This window comes from Ursus arctos, unplaced genomic scaffold (genome assembly GCF_023065955.2).
Source record: "Ursus arctos isolate Adak ecotype North America unplaced genomic scaffold, UrsArc2.0 scaffold_4, whole genome shotgun sequence".
Lineage (NCBI taxonomy): Eukaryota > Metazoa > Chordata > Mammalia > Carnivora > Ursidae > Ursus > Ursus arctos.
The window spans coordinates 48685792-48706439 of record NW_026623056.1 but is presented as its reverse complement, the minus strand read 5'-3'; the positions used below and the strand labels follow the sequence as shown (position 1 = coordinate 48706439).

The window sequence follows — 20648 nt, the reverse complement described above, 5'->3', positions numbered from 1 at the left end:
GACTCTGTGGCCTTTTGTCTGCCAATACTTCTAAGAGGTCCTGATTGATCCATCCCAAACAGCTGCATGGCTAAAGTTCCATTCATACCAGGATGGCTCCTGTTTCATGCAGTCTAGAGAATGCTCAGAACCACAGATATTTAAGGAAATTAGTTTTCACCAGAGTGCATTGGAGAAGAAACTAAGTACAAGGACTTTATGATGGATATCAACTCACCATTGATAAGCTGAAGGGAGTCAGGATCTGGATTCAAAGAGGAGTTCCCCAGCAAAAAATTCTGATGCAGTGTCTCAGCAATATAATCTCTGAAGTTACTAATTGCATAAACAGCAGTGGGTTTATCATCCAGTTCCACAAGACCATGGTTTTCCACCTTGTTGGAATGAAGGCTAATTAGGTCCCAGGTGGTATTGCCGATGGCCTCACCATTGAAGGTAACTGCATAATAAACATCTATGCCACTATGGATGAAAAGAGAGAACAGATTAGGCCCTGCTAAGGAAGCACAAAGAAAGGAGCTTTGAACCCATGGAGTAAAAACACTACACCTGGTTGGGGGTGGGGGTGGAGGTGGATGGGTATCAAAAAGCATGTATTCTATCACCATTCTCTGCAGACTCTGGACAACCTTTTGCCATCCCCTCCTTCTTCCTAGAGAACTTCCTAGAGAACTCTCCTTGAGTTTCTATCCCCAGCTCTAAGAACATGGGAAACGTTCTAAGAAGGCCAACAGAGGCAACTCTGCAGAATAGGTGAGCAGGCTCTTCCCCACCATTCTCACCCATTCTTTCCTCCTCAGAGCCAACAGCTCCTTTCCACTATCAGCCAGCTTCCTTCTTTCCCTATTAGCATTTCTCTTCCCTGATTTAAAAAAACAACGGTGGGTAATCCTCTCATCTCTCTTTCTTACTGTTTTTGGATAGATTACGTACTCCACAACAGGAGGGGGGGTAGTGAAGCAACAAAGAAGCTTAATCACTATGAACTAAACCATAGTTATTGGGAAAGGAAAATATGAAATACTTGGAAATAAAGCAAATTGATGACTTGTGATTTTTTTATATCACAATAGAATATTTTCTAATATGACCGTTATCTAAGTCTCTCAGGAGATGTAATTTTGTTTGATAGTCCAGACAATTTACAGTCCTATAAAGTTTGATACTAAACTGTAATAGAACTATTAAGATGTGGTGATGGGTGGTAGGGAAGGCACGTATTGCATGGTGCACTGGGTGTTATACGCAACTAATGAATCATCAAACTTTACATCAAAAGCCAGGGATGTACTGTATGGTGACTAACATAATATAATAAAAAAATATTTAAAAAAAAAGAACTATTAAATGTGATTGGGTTTTTTTTGGCCTGGTAGCAATGATGACTCCAAAGCTTATGATTTTACTACCCTAAACCTTTCCCAAATTGACTATATAAATTTCTGTTTTTCAAATGCTCTACAAACTACCTTTCATTTTTCCACCGGCTCCTTCATTAATGAGTTCAATAAAATCTTAATGAGCTAACAAATAACTGTCTGAGATTGGGTTTTACTATCTACCTTTCCATGAGCAAAAAAAAGAGATTTCTTAGAATAAACGGTAGAGTAAAAATACATAAATAGTAGTTGACATGTCATTTGATAGTTTCTTAAATAATCATTTTGGATAAATAAACTAGATTATAAAATTTTTAAGCCAATAAAAATACTCCTTCTAGACTCTAACTCAGATTTTTCTAACAACTAAAAACTAACATTTTAAAAGTGCTTACAATGTGAGGGGTATTTCATATGCTTTATCTCATTTAATTTTCATAATAACTCTGTGAAGGTTTTATTATCTTCAGATTATTACTGAAGAAACTGAGCTTTAAAGAAATTAGAAGACTTACCTAAAATTTTGAAACTCTAAGTGGTAGAGTCAAGATTCAAACAGAGATCTGCTTGACTCCAGCACCTGAATTCTGAACTACTATGCTATACCCTCAGGAGCTTTAATTAAACTATTATCCAAAAAAGTCATTATGAGGACAGCTTTGCTCTAGTCATCGCTCTGGCTTCCCACCAGTCTATGAGACACAGCCATCCGAAGCAGGACCCCGTAAGTCACACCAAGATCCTTCCAGAGGAAAGGAGAACACTGCTTTCCCAAAGATAAAACACTCAAGACAGGCAATGGAAACAATTTGCCTCCTTCGGACATTCCGTAGTAGCAAAATGACTCCCAAATCAAAGCATACAAATAATTTAAGCACTTCCCTCTCTGAACTTACTTATATACCATTATATATTCTTTGATTACAGCTTTTGTGGTTTTGTAAAAAGATGTTGTTTAAAGTGACTGCCTTTCAGTCTCTCCTTGAGTTTCTATCCCCAGTGTTCAACATGGTACCTGGCAATGGGGGGCACCCAGTGTCTGCTATATAGAAATCTAAACACGTCTGAATATAAAAAGAAAACTACAGTCTAATCAAGGTATTCACATATCTAAACAAGAAGTATCAACATAATGAGAATGATCCCATGGAGTCTAGAAAAAGGGATTAGTCAACAAATTTATTTCAGTATTTAGTGGAAATCTTCAGACCAATGTATTGTGACTTCCTTGTAAACATAGCTCCCTAGATGGGAGACAGCCACAACAGGCTAGCATGGCTCAATGATACTGGCCATTAAAATCACCCAACTTCCAGGTACCCAGGTGGCTCAGTCGGTTAAGTGGGTAAGTGTCTGCCTTCTGCTCAGGTCACAATCCCAGGGTGCGGGATCAAGCCCCTGTTCAGCAAGAAGACTGCTTCTCTCTCAAAAATGGGTAAATAAAATCTTAAAAAAAAAAAAATCACCCAACTTTCTTTCTCTTCTTTCAAGATTGCAAAGGGAACTTTTGATTATAACTCCCTACAGATTTTCCTATGGGGAAAGAATGCATGAGCCAGGCAATGCAATAATTGGTCAGCTGGCAGATCACTTGCTTTAAATAAACCAATTGGCATCCTAGACAATGCATCATATCTTATGTTTTAGTAAGCATGAATTGGTCTTAAGAGACCTGCCCTTCCTGGGAGTACAGGCAGTTCTGGACCTGTCCTGAGCCTGCTCCCTGTAGATTCATACTCTGAACTATAGGGGACACCATGGAAGTGACATCCCTACCTGCCATACAAGTAGCCAAGCCTCTTTGATGTTTTTGTCCTAATCTGAGTAATTTCCATAAGGTTTTCCTCCCAGATCTGATAAGCTACCACTTCTAAGGGGTGGTTTAGGGTGCTTTAAATTAGTAACTGAGTATTTTGACATCCTGATGCTCTACAAAGTGGTAAGACATCAGCTTGTTGTGCAGAAGTTCTTTCAGTCTCTTAATTTTTCATGTCAGAATATATTGATTCATGGGTAATTCCTGATCTTCTTTTGTAAAGAAATAAATCCAGTAAAATAACCAAATGATGGCCCTGAGGTAGAATAAAACAGTAAGAGGGACACCTACTGGTCAGAACTCACCACACACTGTGTGTCCCAAGCATCTAGCACAACAAACACTTTTGAAAATAACAAAAGAACAAATGGTCAATTTTATTCAGTAACGCAGGCAGATAAGACAACTGAATATGTGCCACTTAAATGACAGTATCATACTCCCTATTTAGTCGGAAGAATTTTGTCTCTAAATATGAAAGTCTCAAGTTTTCACCCTAAAGAGCACGCATTATCTTCATACATTTGTGTCTTCTGAGCGATCATTTTTTAAAAGATTGATTGATTGATTTGCGAGAGGGATCAGGAGCACAAGCAGGGGGAGCCGCAGAGGTAGAGGGAGAAGCAGACTCCCTGCTGAGCAGGGAGCCTGATAGGGGGCTGGATCCCACGACCCTGAGATCATGACTAGAGGAAAAGGCAGTTGCTTAACCAACTAAGCCACCGAGGCACCCCATGAATAATCATTTTGGAGATATTACTTCACAGCCACAACCCAACCCTGAGGAAGTGCATGCTGCTTCCAAGCTCAATGAGACAGCCCATGACTACATCTCCAGAAAGGTGAGCTTCTTGGGGTCTTTGTACAACCTATTTCATGTTAAGACAGAAAGGAGTGATAAGGAAAAAATGGAGGAAAAAAGACTGTGCTGCTTAGCACTTGAGTTCATTCCTATGCTGTGCAGAAAATCAGACAAGGAGAATCAAAGTTTCACTGGGAGCCTACCATGTGCCTTGCATGACTTTTAGATTTCATAGGGAGAAGATCAAGAGAAATGTTCCTGGATCAAGAAATCTGTGCAAATCAAGCAATCTGGGTTAGATTACTGGCCTTATTCTTTACTGACAAAATATAATTTGTCTCCCAACATTTCCCTTGGACACATAAAAATAACACTTCTATTATAGTCTACCTTGTCTAGCAAGGATAAATTCATTAAAGAAGACAGAACACCTCAGAGATATGCTGCAATTCCTTACCATGTTTTTGTCCTAGAGAGAGAACTCAAAGAAATGCTTAAGGTATCAGGAAATCATCTATTCTCGGAGCCGAGAATGTCACTTTGACCCAAAACAGACTGAGTTCTGGCATGGTAGCAGAGAGACGTCTCAGGATGAGGCACAGAATAAAAGAAAGCCAAGAGGCCAAGGAAGTCCATAAGAACCAGAAAGTACCTTGGAAGACAAAACGTGATCTGACTGAAGAAAGCTGTGCTGGCTCTCTGCACTTAGCACCTCCAAGTTAACGAGCCACCACTGTATTATCCTCTTTCATCTTCTAAACTAGACTAACACAGCTGCTATAGAAAGGAAAGTTTCTCTTTCTGACAGTTATTTCCAGAAACATCAATCATGTGGAGGTGAAATTGCCCTGATCGGCTGTTTGACATGTGTGGATTTTCAACATAAGAAATAACAGTATCATTTCTCATTAAGATCAACCAAAATAAAGATGTTTCAGAGAAACTCAGACATCCTATAAAACTTGTTCTGTTAGAAAGAAGGCACACACTTACAAAGCCTGGAGCTGAAGTTTTGAAGTATCGCAGGCAGGTATATTATTGACTCACTTCAAATGTATAATATACTAACTTAAAATAATGTGTGCACCTGGAGAGGTACAAAGCAAATAGAAAACTTCATATGGATATAAATGCTTATGGAGAGAGAGAAAGAGAGTGGTTATATATTATATAGATGGACTATCTGTGCCACACATTTATCCACAGTTCAGAATACAAGTATACCAAAAAGTTATGAATCAATTCCATCAACGGGCTAATACCTGACAATACTGAACAATTTTGGAAACTGGACCTAGGTTAACAATTCTATCATAAAATCTAATGGATTCATATTGGTCTCTGTGTCCCTCTAGAGGACTTAGCACTCAGTAACTGGATAGCATTCTTTTGGTCATAGGGTTAACATGAGAGTTGGGGTTGTTTCAATATTCTAATCATGCCAAGAGGGCAACAACTAAACAATCAGGCCTTTTGGGTGAGAACTGATCATCAACACATATACCTATAATATATATACACAGAACAGTTTACATATATTTAGAGTACAGAAACCAAAATTTTGATTACCTTGGTCAAAATATTTGATACCTCCTAGTTTTATAACTTACGGCAAATCAGTTTGTCTGTCTCAGGCAAAGTATCCCCACTTGCAGAAGGAGAATGAATATTAATCCTCATTTTTACTATCTCAAAGGGATATTAAGAAAATAAAATGAAAAAATAAAAAAGAACCAGTAATTTGACAGATCTCTAAAAGCACTTTTCATTAGATTGTGTGTTCCTAGAGGAAATAAACCAAGAGTTATTAATTTTTGTAGGCACAGGGTTTGTCCAATTAGTAGGCACTTAGGAAACGCTTGCTTAAATAATATAAATGAAAATGAAGGAATCAGAAAGCTCTTTTCAAATATAAAATATTACAATGAAGTAGTATTACTGTATGTCTAAACATGCCCATAATTAACGCATGAATTTGCTTCATAAATTCTATTTATACTCCTCAATCTTGCAAGAGAAAATGAATTTTAAATAAATTTAAAACCAAAAGCAAAAAATGACAAGCAACCTCCACAAAGGGTATTGACTATGTTTTTATATTATGCTGCTTCTAAGAAATTCCAGAGAGCAACTGTTTTTGCAAATGAACTATTATTACAGAGATCAGCTTTCTCCCCTCCATTTACCACTTAAAGTGACACTTGATTATATCACTGAATGACATAGTACACTTGAAAATGTTTACATCAATGGCGGGTTTTACTCCTATTTTAAATTTAGTGTAACTCAACATTTAAAAGTACCTGACAGTCAACAGTCCATGACAGGAGTCTGTAAACTACAACCTGTGAGTTAAATCCAGCTCAGTGTCTATGAGTTCAAAGATTTTATATTTTTATGTAGTTGAAAAAATCAAAACAAAAACAATATTTTGTGACAAGTAAAAATTACATGAAATTCAGATTTGAGTTTCCATAAATTTAAGTTTTACTGGAATATAGCCACGCTCATTCATTTTCAGTGTATTATCTATATCTACATTCCTCTGATGGCTGAGTTAAGTAGTTGCAACAGAGAAGATATGGTCTGAAAAGCTTACAATATTTACTAACTGGAACTTAAGTAAAAAAGTTTGCCAACCCCCAATCTGTAAGGAGATGGATGCTAATATTGGAAGGTATAAAAGAATTGAGCTATGCTCCCTTGGACCTAGGGCTACCAGATTTTCCAAACTACCTTTTCCATCAGTTGACTGTACTTTACCTGCCATTTTCCTTGGGGGACCTGAAAATAAAAATTGAAAGTGTTACGCAGAGTTTAAGACAGTTATAACTGTCACATCGATTCATCAAAGTGCAAGTTCTTAATATATTTCCTCTAAAATGTTTCCTTAAATCAAAATGTTTGCACAGTATTAGACATTGACAAACCCATGTAGACTGAAGGAAGCAAACAAAGGGTAGAAAAGATTGTATTTTAAAACTGACAATATTTACTATGTTTAAACTGTAATTAAAATACTTTTTAAACCATTCATATAAGGTTTTCTCTTTATAAATAAGCTTTTTTCAGTAGATCAGCAGAGGACTCCAGTCCTGGCATTTAGCAAAATTAGGAAATATTTTTTTGGTAGACAATGTGTTATGTAATTTAAAATAAATGAAAAGAAAATTGGATGTTATACAGAGAGATGCTAAGGGACTGGGAAAGGTCAGGACTGAACCACAGGATATTGCATGGCCTTCAATATTTATTCATTTTATGTAACAGACACTTAATAGATCTTCCCATGTGCCAGAAAACTGTGCTAAGTGTTTTACAAAATCAATTCATTTAATCCTCATTAAGATTATTAAGGACCACTAGAATCCCCATTTTACAGGTAAAGAAACTGAGGAAAAAGGAAGCTACGTAATTTACCCAAGGTATTTCAAAAGTATTTTTAATAAAGCAGAATTAATAGTAAATTCTCTTTTTTATACAAATAAGACATTAAAACTTGATAATTTATCTAAAATCATTCAGCCAGAAGTGCCAAAAGCAGGTTTGAACCCAGGGTAGTTGGTTCCAGAGGCCATGTTACCTTTCGTGTGCTGCCACACAAAACGCCTCGCATTCCTAGGTTCTCATATGAGCTTTAGTCATAACTGGAGGCAGTAATCTATGAGAAGTGCTAAGGCTGAACTGGGGAGACTGGTCATGGTATGAGAGTAGGTGGTGGGTCAATTTACCATGCTTGCCCTCTCCCCCACACAGATAACTAGCTGAGTGTCTTCTAGTAAATTACTGACATTCCCTGTGCCCTGGTGTCCTTATCAGAAAAAAAAAAATGAGGATAATAATAACTATCTCACAGCATGGCTGTTGAGAATAAATGAGTTATAAAGCTATGAAGCCTGGCACACTGTCAATGCTATATAAGTGCTTGCTATTATTTCTGGTAAACCCCGAAGTTGTGATAAGAGAATATGCCAAAGTTAAGATGTTGGCCCTATTGATTATTCTGCGAAGTTACACAGTACCCCACCCATGCTCCCCTGAATCCAACAGCTGGGCCACAGCTATCCTCCAAATGCTCCAAACCCTCAGAATACTGAGGCTAGCATACGGTTGAAGAGTAAGAGCTGTAAAGTCAGCCACCTGGTTTCAAAATCCCTCTTCCACCGTTTATTTACAAGCTCACTGACTTTGGGCTGATACTTCATCCTTTTAAACCTGTTTGCACTCTGCAAAATGAGTATTAATAATAATATTTATTCTGATTAACTTAGCTCAGGAATATGAAGTCCCCAATACAAAGTATTGACTCAGTAAACATTCGCAAGTATTACGTGGTTTTAAGCAGAGACGAAATGTCTTAAAAAGAGGTCTCTGATTTACTTAAAACTGCTATGTTTGAATGAAGACAAATGCATCCCCTCCAGAATGCCCTTACAGTAAGATGTCAAAGTCACCTCAGTAGAACATTGACAAGATTTAGTAGGAAGCCAACATCATATCTAATATGACTCCAGGCTCCCCTCAGTGCCAAGTAACTTGTCAGCAGCAAGCCGGGACATGAATTCCTAAGTTCTTATCTGCCTAACTACAGATCTAGTATGTCTCCTTGAATATATTCTTCCGCCTTTTTCTAACTCAGTTTCCTCTCCTGAAAAACTATCATTAAGAATACACACTTACCAGAAATAGTATTGAATTACAGCATTTGTTTTTAGAGCACACGTAATGAACACAAAGAGATATTATATTGAAATAAAGAGTGCTACTGAACACGTACATTTTTAGAGTCTATTTACCTAAAATCGAGTACACGAATGTCCTTATAGCCTGGTAACCCCGTAAATGCATTTTCAACCTGTTAAAAATAAAAATAAAATTTATAGCTATGTAGAAATGTGAAAAGGTACATAGAAAATACTGTTTTTAAGAGCTGAATATAAAGTGCACTGTTTATAACTAGTAGAAGCATACACATGTATACAGATGCATAATAGAAAGTTATATAATTATAATAGTTAACAATGTTAGAAAATAACTGTCACATTTTTCTTTTACACTTTGTCTTTTAAGGTTTTAATGTATTTTAATATTAATTTTTTTCCAAATTATGAAAAGCAACTTCTTATTGGCAAAGCACTGCTTTTTCCCTTGTGGGATAAAATGTAGAAAAAAGCATTAGTTTCCAAAAAAAAGCTATAATGACATTTTTAAATGTAATTGTTTGGATTAGAAATCTGGCTGCAGCATACACACCGACAAACAGTCAAGTGTTCATTTTCTGTAAGTGTAACATGTCTGATGGTATCTGTTTCCTGTTCCTACAATACAAGGGACTGTGAACAAAGTTAGCATTAGAAACTAGTCCACAAGCTGAAGCTCAGTCCCCAGGACAGAGGTCCTGTTGACCGGGTCTCATGAAGGAGGTTATGAAGCAGTGACCAGGTAACTTAACTGGTCAAAAGATCAATTTATGAGCATCCCATCTACAGGAACCAGTTTTATCACTGAGTCTTTAAAATCCAGCCATGTAAATCGAGATGAGATGAGTGACTGGAGGGAGGGAAAGAATGCTAACTGGACTAAAAATCTAAAAATAGTCAAGTCATAAATAAATACATATTTTAACAACATTGAACACTTAACCCACATTTCAGAAGGTGACAGTCTCAGCAGATAAGTCACTATGGAGCCAACACCAGAATAAGGGAAAGAAGTTGTTAGTGGACTTTGGCGACATCTCTGGGAACCCGCTTTTAAAACCAAGTCTTGATATAATCAGGAGAGTGGGATTTTTTTTAAAAATCAGGGTTCACCGAAGATCTCAATGCGTCAAGGATAAAGAATCCAAACCCATGTAAGTCTTCACCTATGATAATTTGCCTTGTTTTATTCTCTTAGAAGAAAGACAGAAATGCCATAATTCTTGTAGGATGAAAGTAGAGATGGAATCTTGAAGGACAGGAATCCAAAAATGAGTTCGTCTCAGCTGTTTCTGTTGGCAAAGTAACTGAATACAAGCCTTATTTTATAGAATTAATACTGCCTTGCCCATCAACCATTTTGGTTTTCATAAGATTAAAATGAATGTACCTGAAAGTATTCCATCAACTGCAAAATGTTATACAACTCTATATTATTATAATTTGCTAGACCCATCTCATTTTGAGTTTTGTCATCTCTTGAGTCTAACCATGTACAAGTATTCTAATTCCTCCTGAACCTCAATCCTCTCCAAGCAGGCTTTCTTTTTCCCTATATATCTTCCCATATTATTACCTACGAAATAATATTAAAGGAGCAATCCCTGTGACTCTGCCCTGAAGGGAGAGAACTCCCTTCAATTTGCATTAAACACAATTACAGAACCTTTCTGAGACACAACCTCTAACTCTGCTGCTTTACACAAGGAAGTGGCTGTTGGTAGACATTTCCATGCAGGGCTGTAGAGATACTCCAAAGAAACCATTTCATGGTAGGCCCAGGCCCTTCATCACCCCCAAATCACCTCAAGCCAAGAGCTATCTACCTCATAAAGTCTCTGCTGGAGATGTTTTTCAGAATGTTTCCTGGACTTCCTCTAAATATGCAGTCATTCAGTGGAATTGTTTATCTAAACATTCAGGCGTACTAAGTTTCCTTACTCCGAGAGCAGAGAGAACCAGACAGCTGATCCAAGACTCTATCTGATGCCAGGTGGCCACTGGCCTGGCTGACATTTCTTCTACATACCATACAGCCTTGCAACTTGGCCACACAGAAAGGAAAAATAATCGTCTGGCTTGCACTCCCCACGTTGGATGGCTGCAATGATGCCGTTTGGCTGAGAAATGCACATTTCTTTTTCTCCTCTAGACATAGTGTCTAGGGAAGGAAATGAGTCCAACGTAACGGAATTGAAAAACTTGGGCAAGGAGAACCCCATCAAGAGGGAAGGAAAAGAAATAAATAGGAAGGAATGATGTGCCCTGTCACCGGACAGAAAAGGGAGATGGGCACTCAATGCCTTAAGACATAAGAGCAAAGGCATACAAGAAGGGCCACATATAGATCATTTTTGACTGAAAGAATCTTGAGTTCAAGTCCTATATAGAATCCTTCCAGAAATTAAAGTTGCAGGATAGTCTAATTTACAATTCTTTAAAGAAATACCTTTTTAAAAATACCTCTAACCAAGAAACAGAGATAGGGAAATTTACTTTTCACTGGATACTCTTTTGTCCTTTTGAACTTGGTACTGTGTACTACTTATGTGTTAACTGTCCCCAATTTTTCAGTTTAGAAAAAGAATATTAAAAAGGAAATTAAAAGAAATTAATGTTCCTCCAAGATAAAGCAATACACTGTTTCTTAAAGTTTCTTTAAGTTTCTTAAAGATACTTATTTCTGCAAATATTGTCAAGTTAAAACCATGCCATTGAACACATGCTTCTTTGGCTGTGCAGCAAAAGTTTGGAAATAGCATTTATTTGTTAGCAGATGGTAAAGGTGTGTCAGATTTTGATTCAATTAACTCATCTGTCTTTCTGTGACCTTTCTACAGAGTTTTCTGAAGAAGTGGCTAAATCACAGCCCTCTGAACCAAATAGAAGAAGAGCTTGATTCCTTAACCTACGTTTAACTAGTCTTGTGAATATGGGAAATTTACAGCCCCAGGAACATGTCTTGTTAATTAATTAAGAAAGAAAAGAAAAGAGAAAAGAAAAGAAAAGAGAAAGGGGAGGGAGGAAGGGAGGGAAGGAAGGAGGGAGGGAGGAAAAGGAAAGGAAAGGAAAGGGAAAGGAAGGAAAGAAAAAGGAAAGAAAAGAAAAGAGAAAAAACAAACCAAAAAATCACCTACCTCTGAAATAAACTCTTCTACAAGGTGCTGGTGGTGGAAGGTGGATGGATCCTGTAGTTCTTCCCTAAACTGCTCTCCCAAAAGGTGGATACTGAATTCTGCAATCTGCTCAGTTGCTGGTTTTGTGGATTCTTCTATCACATTCTCAATTTCATTGCTAATCTTTATTTTTAGAGAAAAAAACAACAAATGCAAATGTTTACTCGTGCAACCAACAAATATCTACTAATTGGTACATAAGAGACACTGTGTCAAAAGAAACTTCTAGTGATGACGTTTTATACAGTGTTTGACTTTGGAACTAATTGGGTGGACTTTAAGACATAGGCTAACATTAAAATTACTATGAATTTGTACATTCCTTTGAACACACAATGACTGCTTCAGGGAAAGACAGAAAATTTTCCAAAGATAACCACCAAAGTTGACCATCTTCTATCACATCATCTGTGAGTTTAAAAAGAGATGACTATGCTAATAATATCATCTAAAAATAGCCTAGAAGTGTTGTTCTCAATTTTTTTGGTCTTAGGACCCATTTAAACTCTTAAAAATCGTTAAGAAACACAAAGAAGTTTGGGTTTTGTGGGTTGTATCTATAGATATTTACCAAACAAAAAATTAAGGGGACATTTTTTAAATATTAATTCATTTAAAAATAACAAACTCCTTACGTTGTAAAAAGGAATAACATTTTGCAAAATAAAAAATTAACAAGAAGAGTAACATTGTTTATATTTTTCCAAATTCTTTAATTTGGTTGGCTTTAGAAGGCACAGAATTCTCATATCTGTTTCTGCATTCAATCAGTTGCAATATGTTAATTTAGTCGGAATACATAAAGAAAAGTATTAGGGAAGGGAGAATTATATTAACAGCCTTTTCAGATAATTGTGGAGATTGTTTTTAGATGCTCCACCAAATTCAACAAGGGGTAGCTTCTTAAAGATTAGGTGCTACGTGGAATCTGAAACTGTATCAATGAGCTTTTTGTACTCTGTAACATTAAAATCCAGGTCTTCCAGTGGCCAAAACTGCAACAATTTGAACAACAAAATAAATAATGGATTACCACCCAAATAATAAAATAAATATCCAAGAGTCCATATTGATAGAAATAAATGATTTAATAAATAAATGAGAAGTGACAATAGTGTCTTACAGAAGAATTCCAATTAGTAAATGTAGATGAGGGAAAGAAATTATCATTACTACAATGCTAGAGTAAGAACTGCTACATGGTAGATACATTTGAGCTCATCAACCTAAATCCCTCCATTGTGATACACAGGAAAGGGGGTTGGAATGGAAGAACGGCTAGCAAGCCAATGGCAGAGTCAGGAAGAGACTACAGAGGCTTTCCTTCAGTGTATAATTTTTCATCCCTGATAGATCATATAATCAAAGACCTTCAAAGTCTACTATCCCTTTGGATGCCTGAATTCTCTCTACAATATCCCTGACAAATGGTTGCTCATCCTCAGTTTAAATGGCTCTAATGAGAGAGTCATGATTTTCAAAGGCAGACCATTACATTTCAAAAAAAAAAGCTCTCGGGGCGCCTGAGTGGCTCAGCTCCGTAAGCATCTGTGTTTGGTTTAGGTCATGGTCCTGAGATCCTGGGATGGAGCCCCATGTCAGGCTCCGTGCTCAGTGGGGAGTCTGCTTCTCCCTCTGCCTCTGCCCCTTCCTTATACACTCTCTCTCTCTCAAATAAAGAAATAAAATCTTTTTTAAAAAAAATTTAGAAAGAACAAATATAATACAGTGTAATTTGTGGGATTGAAAAGGAAGAACTAAAAGAAAAGAAAGAACAAAAATGTCAAAAAACAGGATATAAATCAGTAGGGTGACTGAAGTACAATGTTCTAATATTCCTGCATTGCTTAAGATAAAGACCAAGATTTTGAAAAACTTAAATTTTGCTAGATTATACATTATAAGTTAAGAGGTAACTTATAGGGTAAATACATTTTATATATATAATATAAATACTATACATAATAATATATTATAATATATACTACGTAACTTATAGGGAAACTACTAACGAAACAGAAATAAAGTACATAATTTCTATAACAGTAGATGGAAAATGTATTAGGAAAAAAATTGAACTGTAAAAGTGAACCTTCGGGCTTCATTTTGAACTAGACGTACAAGCAATCTAATTCTTGTTAGGTATCTCTATACTGCTTTGTTTTCTTACTTATCCTATAAATTGGCTTCAAATAGTCTTCTCTTTTGAATATTAATGTTCCAATTGATTATACATAACTCCTTCATTTCTATGATAAGGAATTAAATGTTTCCAGACCTAAACCTCCAACTATTCTGCTTGAAGTTCAGAACCACAGGATCACTTTTTACTCATTCATTCACAAATATTTTTTGAATGACATTATTTCCCAGCACCAGCCACTCTGGACAAAGTTGTATGGAGGGTGAATATATTGATTCTAGCATCCAGTCACGGATCCCACACTACTACCAGTCTTGTTCAGTGACAGGGAAAGTGGTGGGGCAGAGTGGGGTGATTTAACCTGATTTCGTATAAATTAAAATGTCCAAGGTGGGAAGAATAGGTGCAAGGTAACTAAATTACACCTTTCTAGTGAATATGTTCAGTCAGAGTTTGCACTATAGTAAGTAATCTAGGATTTATGAACTCCCAAATTTTAAAAAATTCATATTTAACAAAAGTTCTAACAAAATATTTCTATCTTCCTGGGCAGCCTATGTACTTTTTTTTTAATCTGAATGTTATTGAAAGTAAACTTAATAATGTTTGATGGGCAGATTACTGTTAATAATGATGCATTTTAAAACCACAGTATTTCTTGATTTTTCAACTACATAAAATCTACATCCTTTCCCTCAGAAGAAAAAAAGACTAAGTCCTGATCTATTATGGGATAGAAGAACCAGGCAAAAAACCCCACAGTAAATTATGTCACATAGCCCACAAGAGACAGTGAGTTTACCATGATGACAATTCCCCAGGCTCCAAGTCATTTCATTTACAACCTGAAGCTCTCTCTTGCAAAAGCAGATTGACTCGGCTCTCCAAGGAATCTTAGACTCTTTTCAATACACTGGTTTAGGATCCACAATATTTCCATGAAGGAAACCACATGAAGTCCTGTGTAGTTTGGCAATGGAATATAAGTCTCTCTGAACCCCTGTTCTCCATGTTAGAAACTAAAAAACAAAACACATCACCACTCACACTCTCCTCAGGCCTCTCCTTGCTGCTCTCGGAGGTACCTTCATAGGAGGTCACCCCTGGATATGGAGCACTAAGAACAGCACCTAAGTAGAAAAACAAAACCATGTATATGAATTCAGTTTCTAAGTCACAATCATATCAGGAAATAAAAAACTGACTTCAAAACCATTCTTGTAAGTCATTTGCTTTTCTATCCTGGAAATCCAGTACATTCTAACCTTAAGACATATTTGCATAGAATCCTCCTAGAACAGAAAATAATTATAACTCATTCATTCATTCAATAGCATTTAATGAGCACTTACTATATGCCTCAATGCAAGATGCTAGGGATACTGACAAAATTTTTATCCTTAAGGAGTTATCTAGTAAAGGGGACAGATAATGAAAAAAGTAATACTACGAAACAGGAAAAGTGGGTGAAGGTTGGAGACTGGCTATGAACTGATCATTGTTGAAGCTGGGCCTCATTATGCAATTCTAATTTTTTGTATATGTTTGAAATTTCCAATAAACAAAAGATTTTTTTAAAAAAATTAAAACTAAGGAAGGCAACTACCAATTCATAGGAGACACAGAAATCCAAGGAACATGTTAAAGTATACCACAGAATGCAATCAGAAAAATCCTCACTCTGAGAAACTCTTATAAAACAAATGACAAATGCTGGAGCTAGAAAGGTTCTACCTGTTGACATAAGTAGTGGTTACAGAGTGTTTGCCTTAAAGTAATTCCTTAGGTCATACATTTGTTTCAAGTAGCTTTCTGATTTTTATTAGACTTAATAATTAAAGATCTTTACATACTCACAACATAATGCCATAAAATAAATGAAAACACAATTACTTCTTCTTGAGACTCCTGAACAACACATAAGGAAAGAGAAACCTGGTATTTTTTTAAATGTGAGCTGAAATGTGTGCTTGCTTGCAAGATCACCTCAAGCCATAAATAATTTAAAAAGAAAAGTGAATAAATGCCCAAGAGCATACCTCCCGATGTTGAAGTATCACCAACAGGAAACGGAGATGACAATTCAGGGCTATGGTTTAAAAAGATGTTTAAAGTTAATAAAGATGACAGAAATATGTGGATATATTTTGAGTTTGTTTTCCAAAAAGGAATTCACTCGATCTTCAAACAGGGTTCCTAAAACCAAATTAGTACTGATTTAACAAAGTTTAAAGAATAATAGTCTTCATAATTCATTTATTTTACATTTATTGATTTTTGCTCAAGTAGAATCACCCTACATAAAGTACTCCCCTACTTACTATTCCATCAACCTGTTTGATTTCTTTTCAGTTATTATCAGTATGTATGTACTGATTGTTGATATATTTATCTACTTCTTTATCGGTCTCCAATCTCTTAATTCTCTCCAATGGCATTGTCATGGTAGTCACTGGACATACGTGCTAATTTAAATTAACTAAAATTAAATAAAGTTTAAAATTTTGTTCCTCATTCACACTAGCCACATTTCAAGTGCTCCATAATCACATGTGCCTAATGGCTACTATATTGGACAGCACAGTAAAGAACATTTCCATCATCACAGAAAGTTCTATTGAACAGAATACCATAGGAATATAAATTCTATGAGATTAGGAACCTTGCCTGCCATGTTTTTACTCTGTCTCCAGCCTAAAATAGTACCTATCATTTAAAAGGCACTAAGTAGATATTTTTAGAGTAAAAAAATAAACAAATATTATTAGCCAGGGAGTGGACAAGACATCTGGCATACAGCTGTGGAGAAACACATGCGATCTATTAAAGTTACAGTCTTACAGAAAATAGACAACAAATAAATGATTACAAGTGTAACAAGTACTACAGGCAGGAGAGTACTTGCTGCTAAGGAAAAAATATAAGCACAGATGTCATCTCATTGGAGAGATCATAGAAATCATAAAATTTTTTTACATAAAGGAAGTCAAGCTTAGAGAAATGACTCGCTGTAGGCCACACTGCTAACAAGCTACAAGTGACCCAGCTATCCTTTATAATGCCAATTTGCAACGACAAGAGAAGATTAAAAGATAATCTGAGAGGCTCCTGGATGGCTCAGTTAAGTGTCTGCCTTCGGCTCAGGTCATGATTCCAGAGTCCTAGGATTGAATCCTGGGATTGAGCCCCACATCTGGCTCCCTGCTCAGTGGGGAGTTTGCTTCTTCCTCGCCCTCTCTCTGCCCCTCCCCCTCAGATAAATAAATAAATAAATAAATAAATAAATAAATAAATAAATAAAAATAAAATCTTAAAAAAAAAGATAGTCTGAGAAGTCCCTTCTCTAAAGGAAAGAAAATGGGTTTCTGCAAGTCGAAATTTCCACATAACCCAAAAATATAAAATTTACAGTATAATAATTTTAGGAAGTTTTATTTATTTGTTTTAAAGTTTTATTTATTTAAGTAGTCTTTACACTCAACATGCGGCTCAAACTCATGATCCCAAGATCAAGAGTCACGTGTTCTTCTGACTAAGCCAGTCAGCTGCCCCTTGAGAAGTTTTAGAACTTTAAAGTTTGTGTATATGTTCTAAGGGAAAAAGGATATTCCCGTTAACCTTTTACAAAGGAGTTTGATGGTGATTACATCTGTTGGATGGTGATTACATTACTGTTAAGAGTTCAAAACTATCTCCAACTTGCTTCCTAACGTGATTCAATTACAGTCAAAAATGTCTCCATCATAGGGGTGCCTGGGTGCAGCAGTCAGTTAACTGTCTGCCTTCGGCTCAGGTCATGATTCCAGAGTCCTAGGATTGAATCCTGGAATCAAGCCGCATGTCAGGCTCCCTGCTTAGCAGGGAGTCTGCTTCTGCCTCTCCCTTACCCCCCACTCATTACCCCCCACTCATTTTCTCTCCCCCACCCCGTGTCTCTCTCAAATGAATAAAATCTTTTAAAAAATGTCACCATCACAGACTTGCCAATGTGCCAGTGTGTCCCATGTTCACACAACTCCTTTAGATTGCCCTATTGCTCTAAATTAGGACATGGTGGTGGGACAGGGGGTTACTCAAAGCCACCAGATAAACATGGCAGACATTTTGAAGCATCCATTTTACTTGAAGCATAGGCAGGTGGGGAACTAAGTAAGAATTGATGTGTAATTCAAAACATTTTAATATTAAAACATGGTTACATTGTGGAATTGAATATAAACTTAGAATTAAAATTAAGATATTAAATATGATAATTCAAAGATATTTCATGACTGGAACTAGAGTGGGGGAGTCAACTAGGGCCATGTTCCCTAAACTTCCAGGATTTGGTAGAAATTTTGAGAAACTAGGGGACCTGCCTGGCTCAGTGGGTGGAGCATGCAATTCTTGATCTCGGGGCTGTGAGTTCGAGACCCACAGTGGGTGTAGAGATTACTTTAAAAAATTTAAAAACCTGTAAAAAAATAAAAAATAAAAAGAGAGAGAGAAAAAAATTTGAGAAACCGAGTTTTTAAAAATCTCAAAGATTTTTCTGCTTTTAAAAAATACTATCTAGAAAGAGTAACATATTAAACCATTACACCAAACCTATCACTTCTGGTTATTTAGAAGCATTTGCAGGAAACTGCTTCTCAGTGAGCTGTCTGTCATCTAGAAGAACCTAAGAAATATGACATCTGGGTAAGTCATTATGATAAGTGATGAGTGGAGAAAGGGCCTCCGTGATGAGAAAGCATCCAGAGGCTTCTCAGGTTGCAGGGAGCATAGCTAAAACAAATAAGATCCAAATTCATCTGAGACAGATATTAACATAATCAGGCCTGAATAGGCTCGATCAGTTGTCCACAAGGCAGAACACCTTGCCAATACCTTCATTTTATAGAGGGAAAAACAAAGTCCAAATGAATAAAGCAATTTTTCCTGGGTGACACAATAACTTGATAGGGCCGAAGGCCATACCTAAAATTCCTAACCATATCTAGTTCCTTTTTCAATAATGGCAACAGCAAGAATGAGTACCACTAAATTTATCATGTGTCAAGCACTATGTTAAGTGTTTCATCTTGGTTAACTCATTTAATTCCAGCAACAATCTTAAAAGGAAGATACTATTATTCCCATTTACACATACGAGGAAACTAATAGTAGAAGAGGTTAAGAATTTGCTCAGAGTCACATGGCTAGACAATTGAGGAGCTATGATGTAAAACGGGCCCATCTGATTCCAGAAACCTCTCTCTCAGTCATCTTAATTCCTCACAACATGGCCTTTACATGAGCCATATTGACTAGAAGGGCAACCAAGATGGTTTCGCTTGGTTATAATAATAATGGCCTATATAAACTTAACAACCTAAAAGTCAAAGTGTATAAGGACCCAGAAAAAGGAAGGGAAACCCAATCAAAGTTGGAGAGCTATGGAAAGCAACCAGGTATGAAGAGCAAAGAGGTCAAAGTAAGACAGAGGGGCCAAAGCACAACACAGTAAGTAGAACAGGAAGTTGGGATGACATGGCAGTAACCAGACCTCACCTGGTTTCAGTCAAATTGTCCCCCACATCAAGGTCACATTTGATAAATAAGTCACAGGGATAAAGATGAATAACAGGAAATATAGTCAATAATGTAATAACTTTGTATGGTGACAGATGGTAACTACACTTATGGTGGTAAGCATTTTGTAATGTGCGTAATTGTAGAATAACTATGTTGTACACCTGAAACCAATATAATATTGTATGTCAACTATACTTCAATTAAAAATAAAGTTTCTTTAATTTAAAAAGAAGCATTGCAACTACAAAATAAGTAAATACATTAAATTTAAGCTAATTCTCTAAGGAAGTATTCACAACGGAGCAGGTTGTTTACTTCAGTAGAACTAGATTTCACTTACTGAATTCAAAATAACATTTTAATGATGGTAAGTAGGCAATGCTCAGTAATTCAAATCTCTTGTCTAACAGTCCAATGCTTAATCCCTTATTTTCCCACTCTCCTTTCAAAAAACAGTAAAAAATCACTTAACAACAAGAATCCTTTCAACATGTTCTCATTAGGTATGCCTCCTGCAGGGATCCCCTAAAGTGTCACAACAGAACTAGAACACAGAGTTATACTGAGTTTGGAGACAGAAATACTTCTTCATTTCTAGGCCAAACCACAAATGTGAAGACGTTCAGCTAAGACCTTTAGCTTAATACCAGCAGCAAACAACCTCCTACTTTCTCATTTCCTCAGCTCATCCACCACAGAATTTATTACTGACCTCTACTGCCTAATCCTATCAGAATTCAGGTGAGATTGTACCAAAAGATATCAGAGACACATGGAGCATAATTTCAAAAACAAGCCAAGCATAATTTCCTATCTAGATTACGACTCCCCATGACAATTTTCTATACTTTGCTTTGCTCTTCGATCTGTTAACTGTGATCAGCACAGGACAACAAAAGAACTCAGGGCACAGGGCCAGGAATCCTGGGTGCTGGTCCCAGAAGTATCATTAACTTTGTTATGCCTTAGAAAAGTATCTCCGTTGCTCTGGGCCACAAGAACTTAATCTCCAAAACAGGAATACCTCCCTACACTACCTATTTCCCAAAGGTATGATGAAAACTAAATAAAACATT

At 36.5% G+C, this 20648-nt stretch overlaps 1 protein-coding gene across 2 annotated transcripts in view; it reads right to left on the bottom strand.

Annotated features, from left to right (window-relative positions):
• The window catches only part of IMPG2 (interphotoreceptor matrix proteoglycan 2), a 78847-nt gene that overhangs the window by 39542 nt on the left and 18657 nt on the right, over positions 1–20648 (bottom strand). For both annotated transcript variants that reach the window (XM_044381655.3, XM_026492347.4), the window contains 6 exons: positions 16056–16105; positions 15064–15146; positions 11835–11996; positions 8794–8852; positions 6761–6781; positions 218–462 (listed from right to left, as the gene is read on the bottom strand). In XM_044381655.3, coding sequence (XP_044237590.3) covers positions 218–462; positions 6761–6781; positions 8794–8852; positions 11835–11996; positions 15064–15146; positions 16056–16105 — 620 coding nt within the window. The remainder of the gene's footprint in view (positions 1–217; positions 463–6760; positions 6782–8793; positions 8853–11834; positions 11997–15063; positions 15147–16055; positions 16106–20648) is intronic.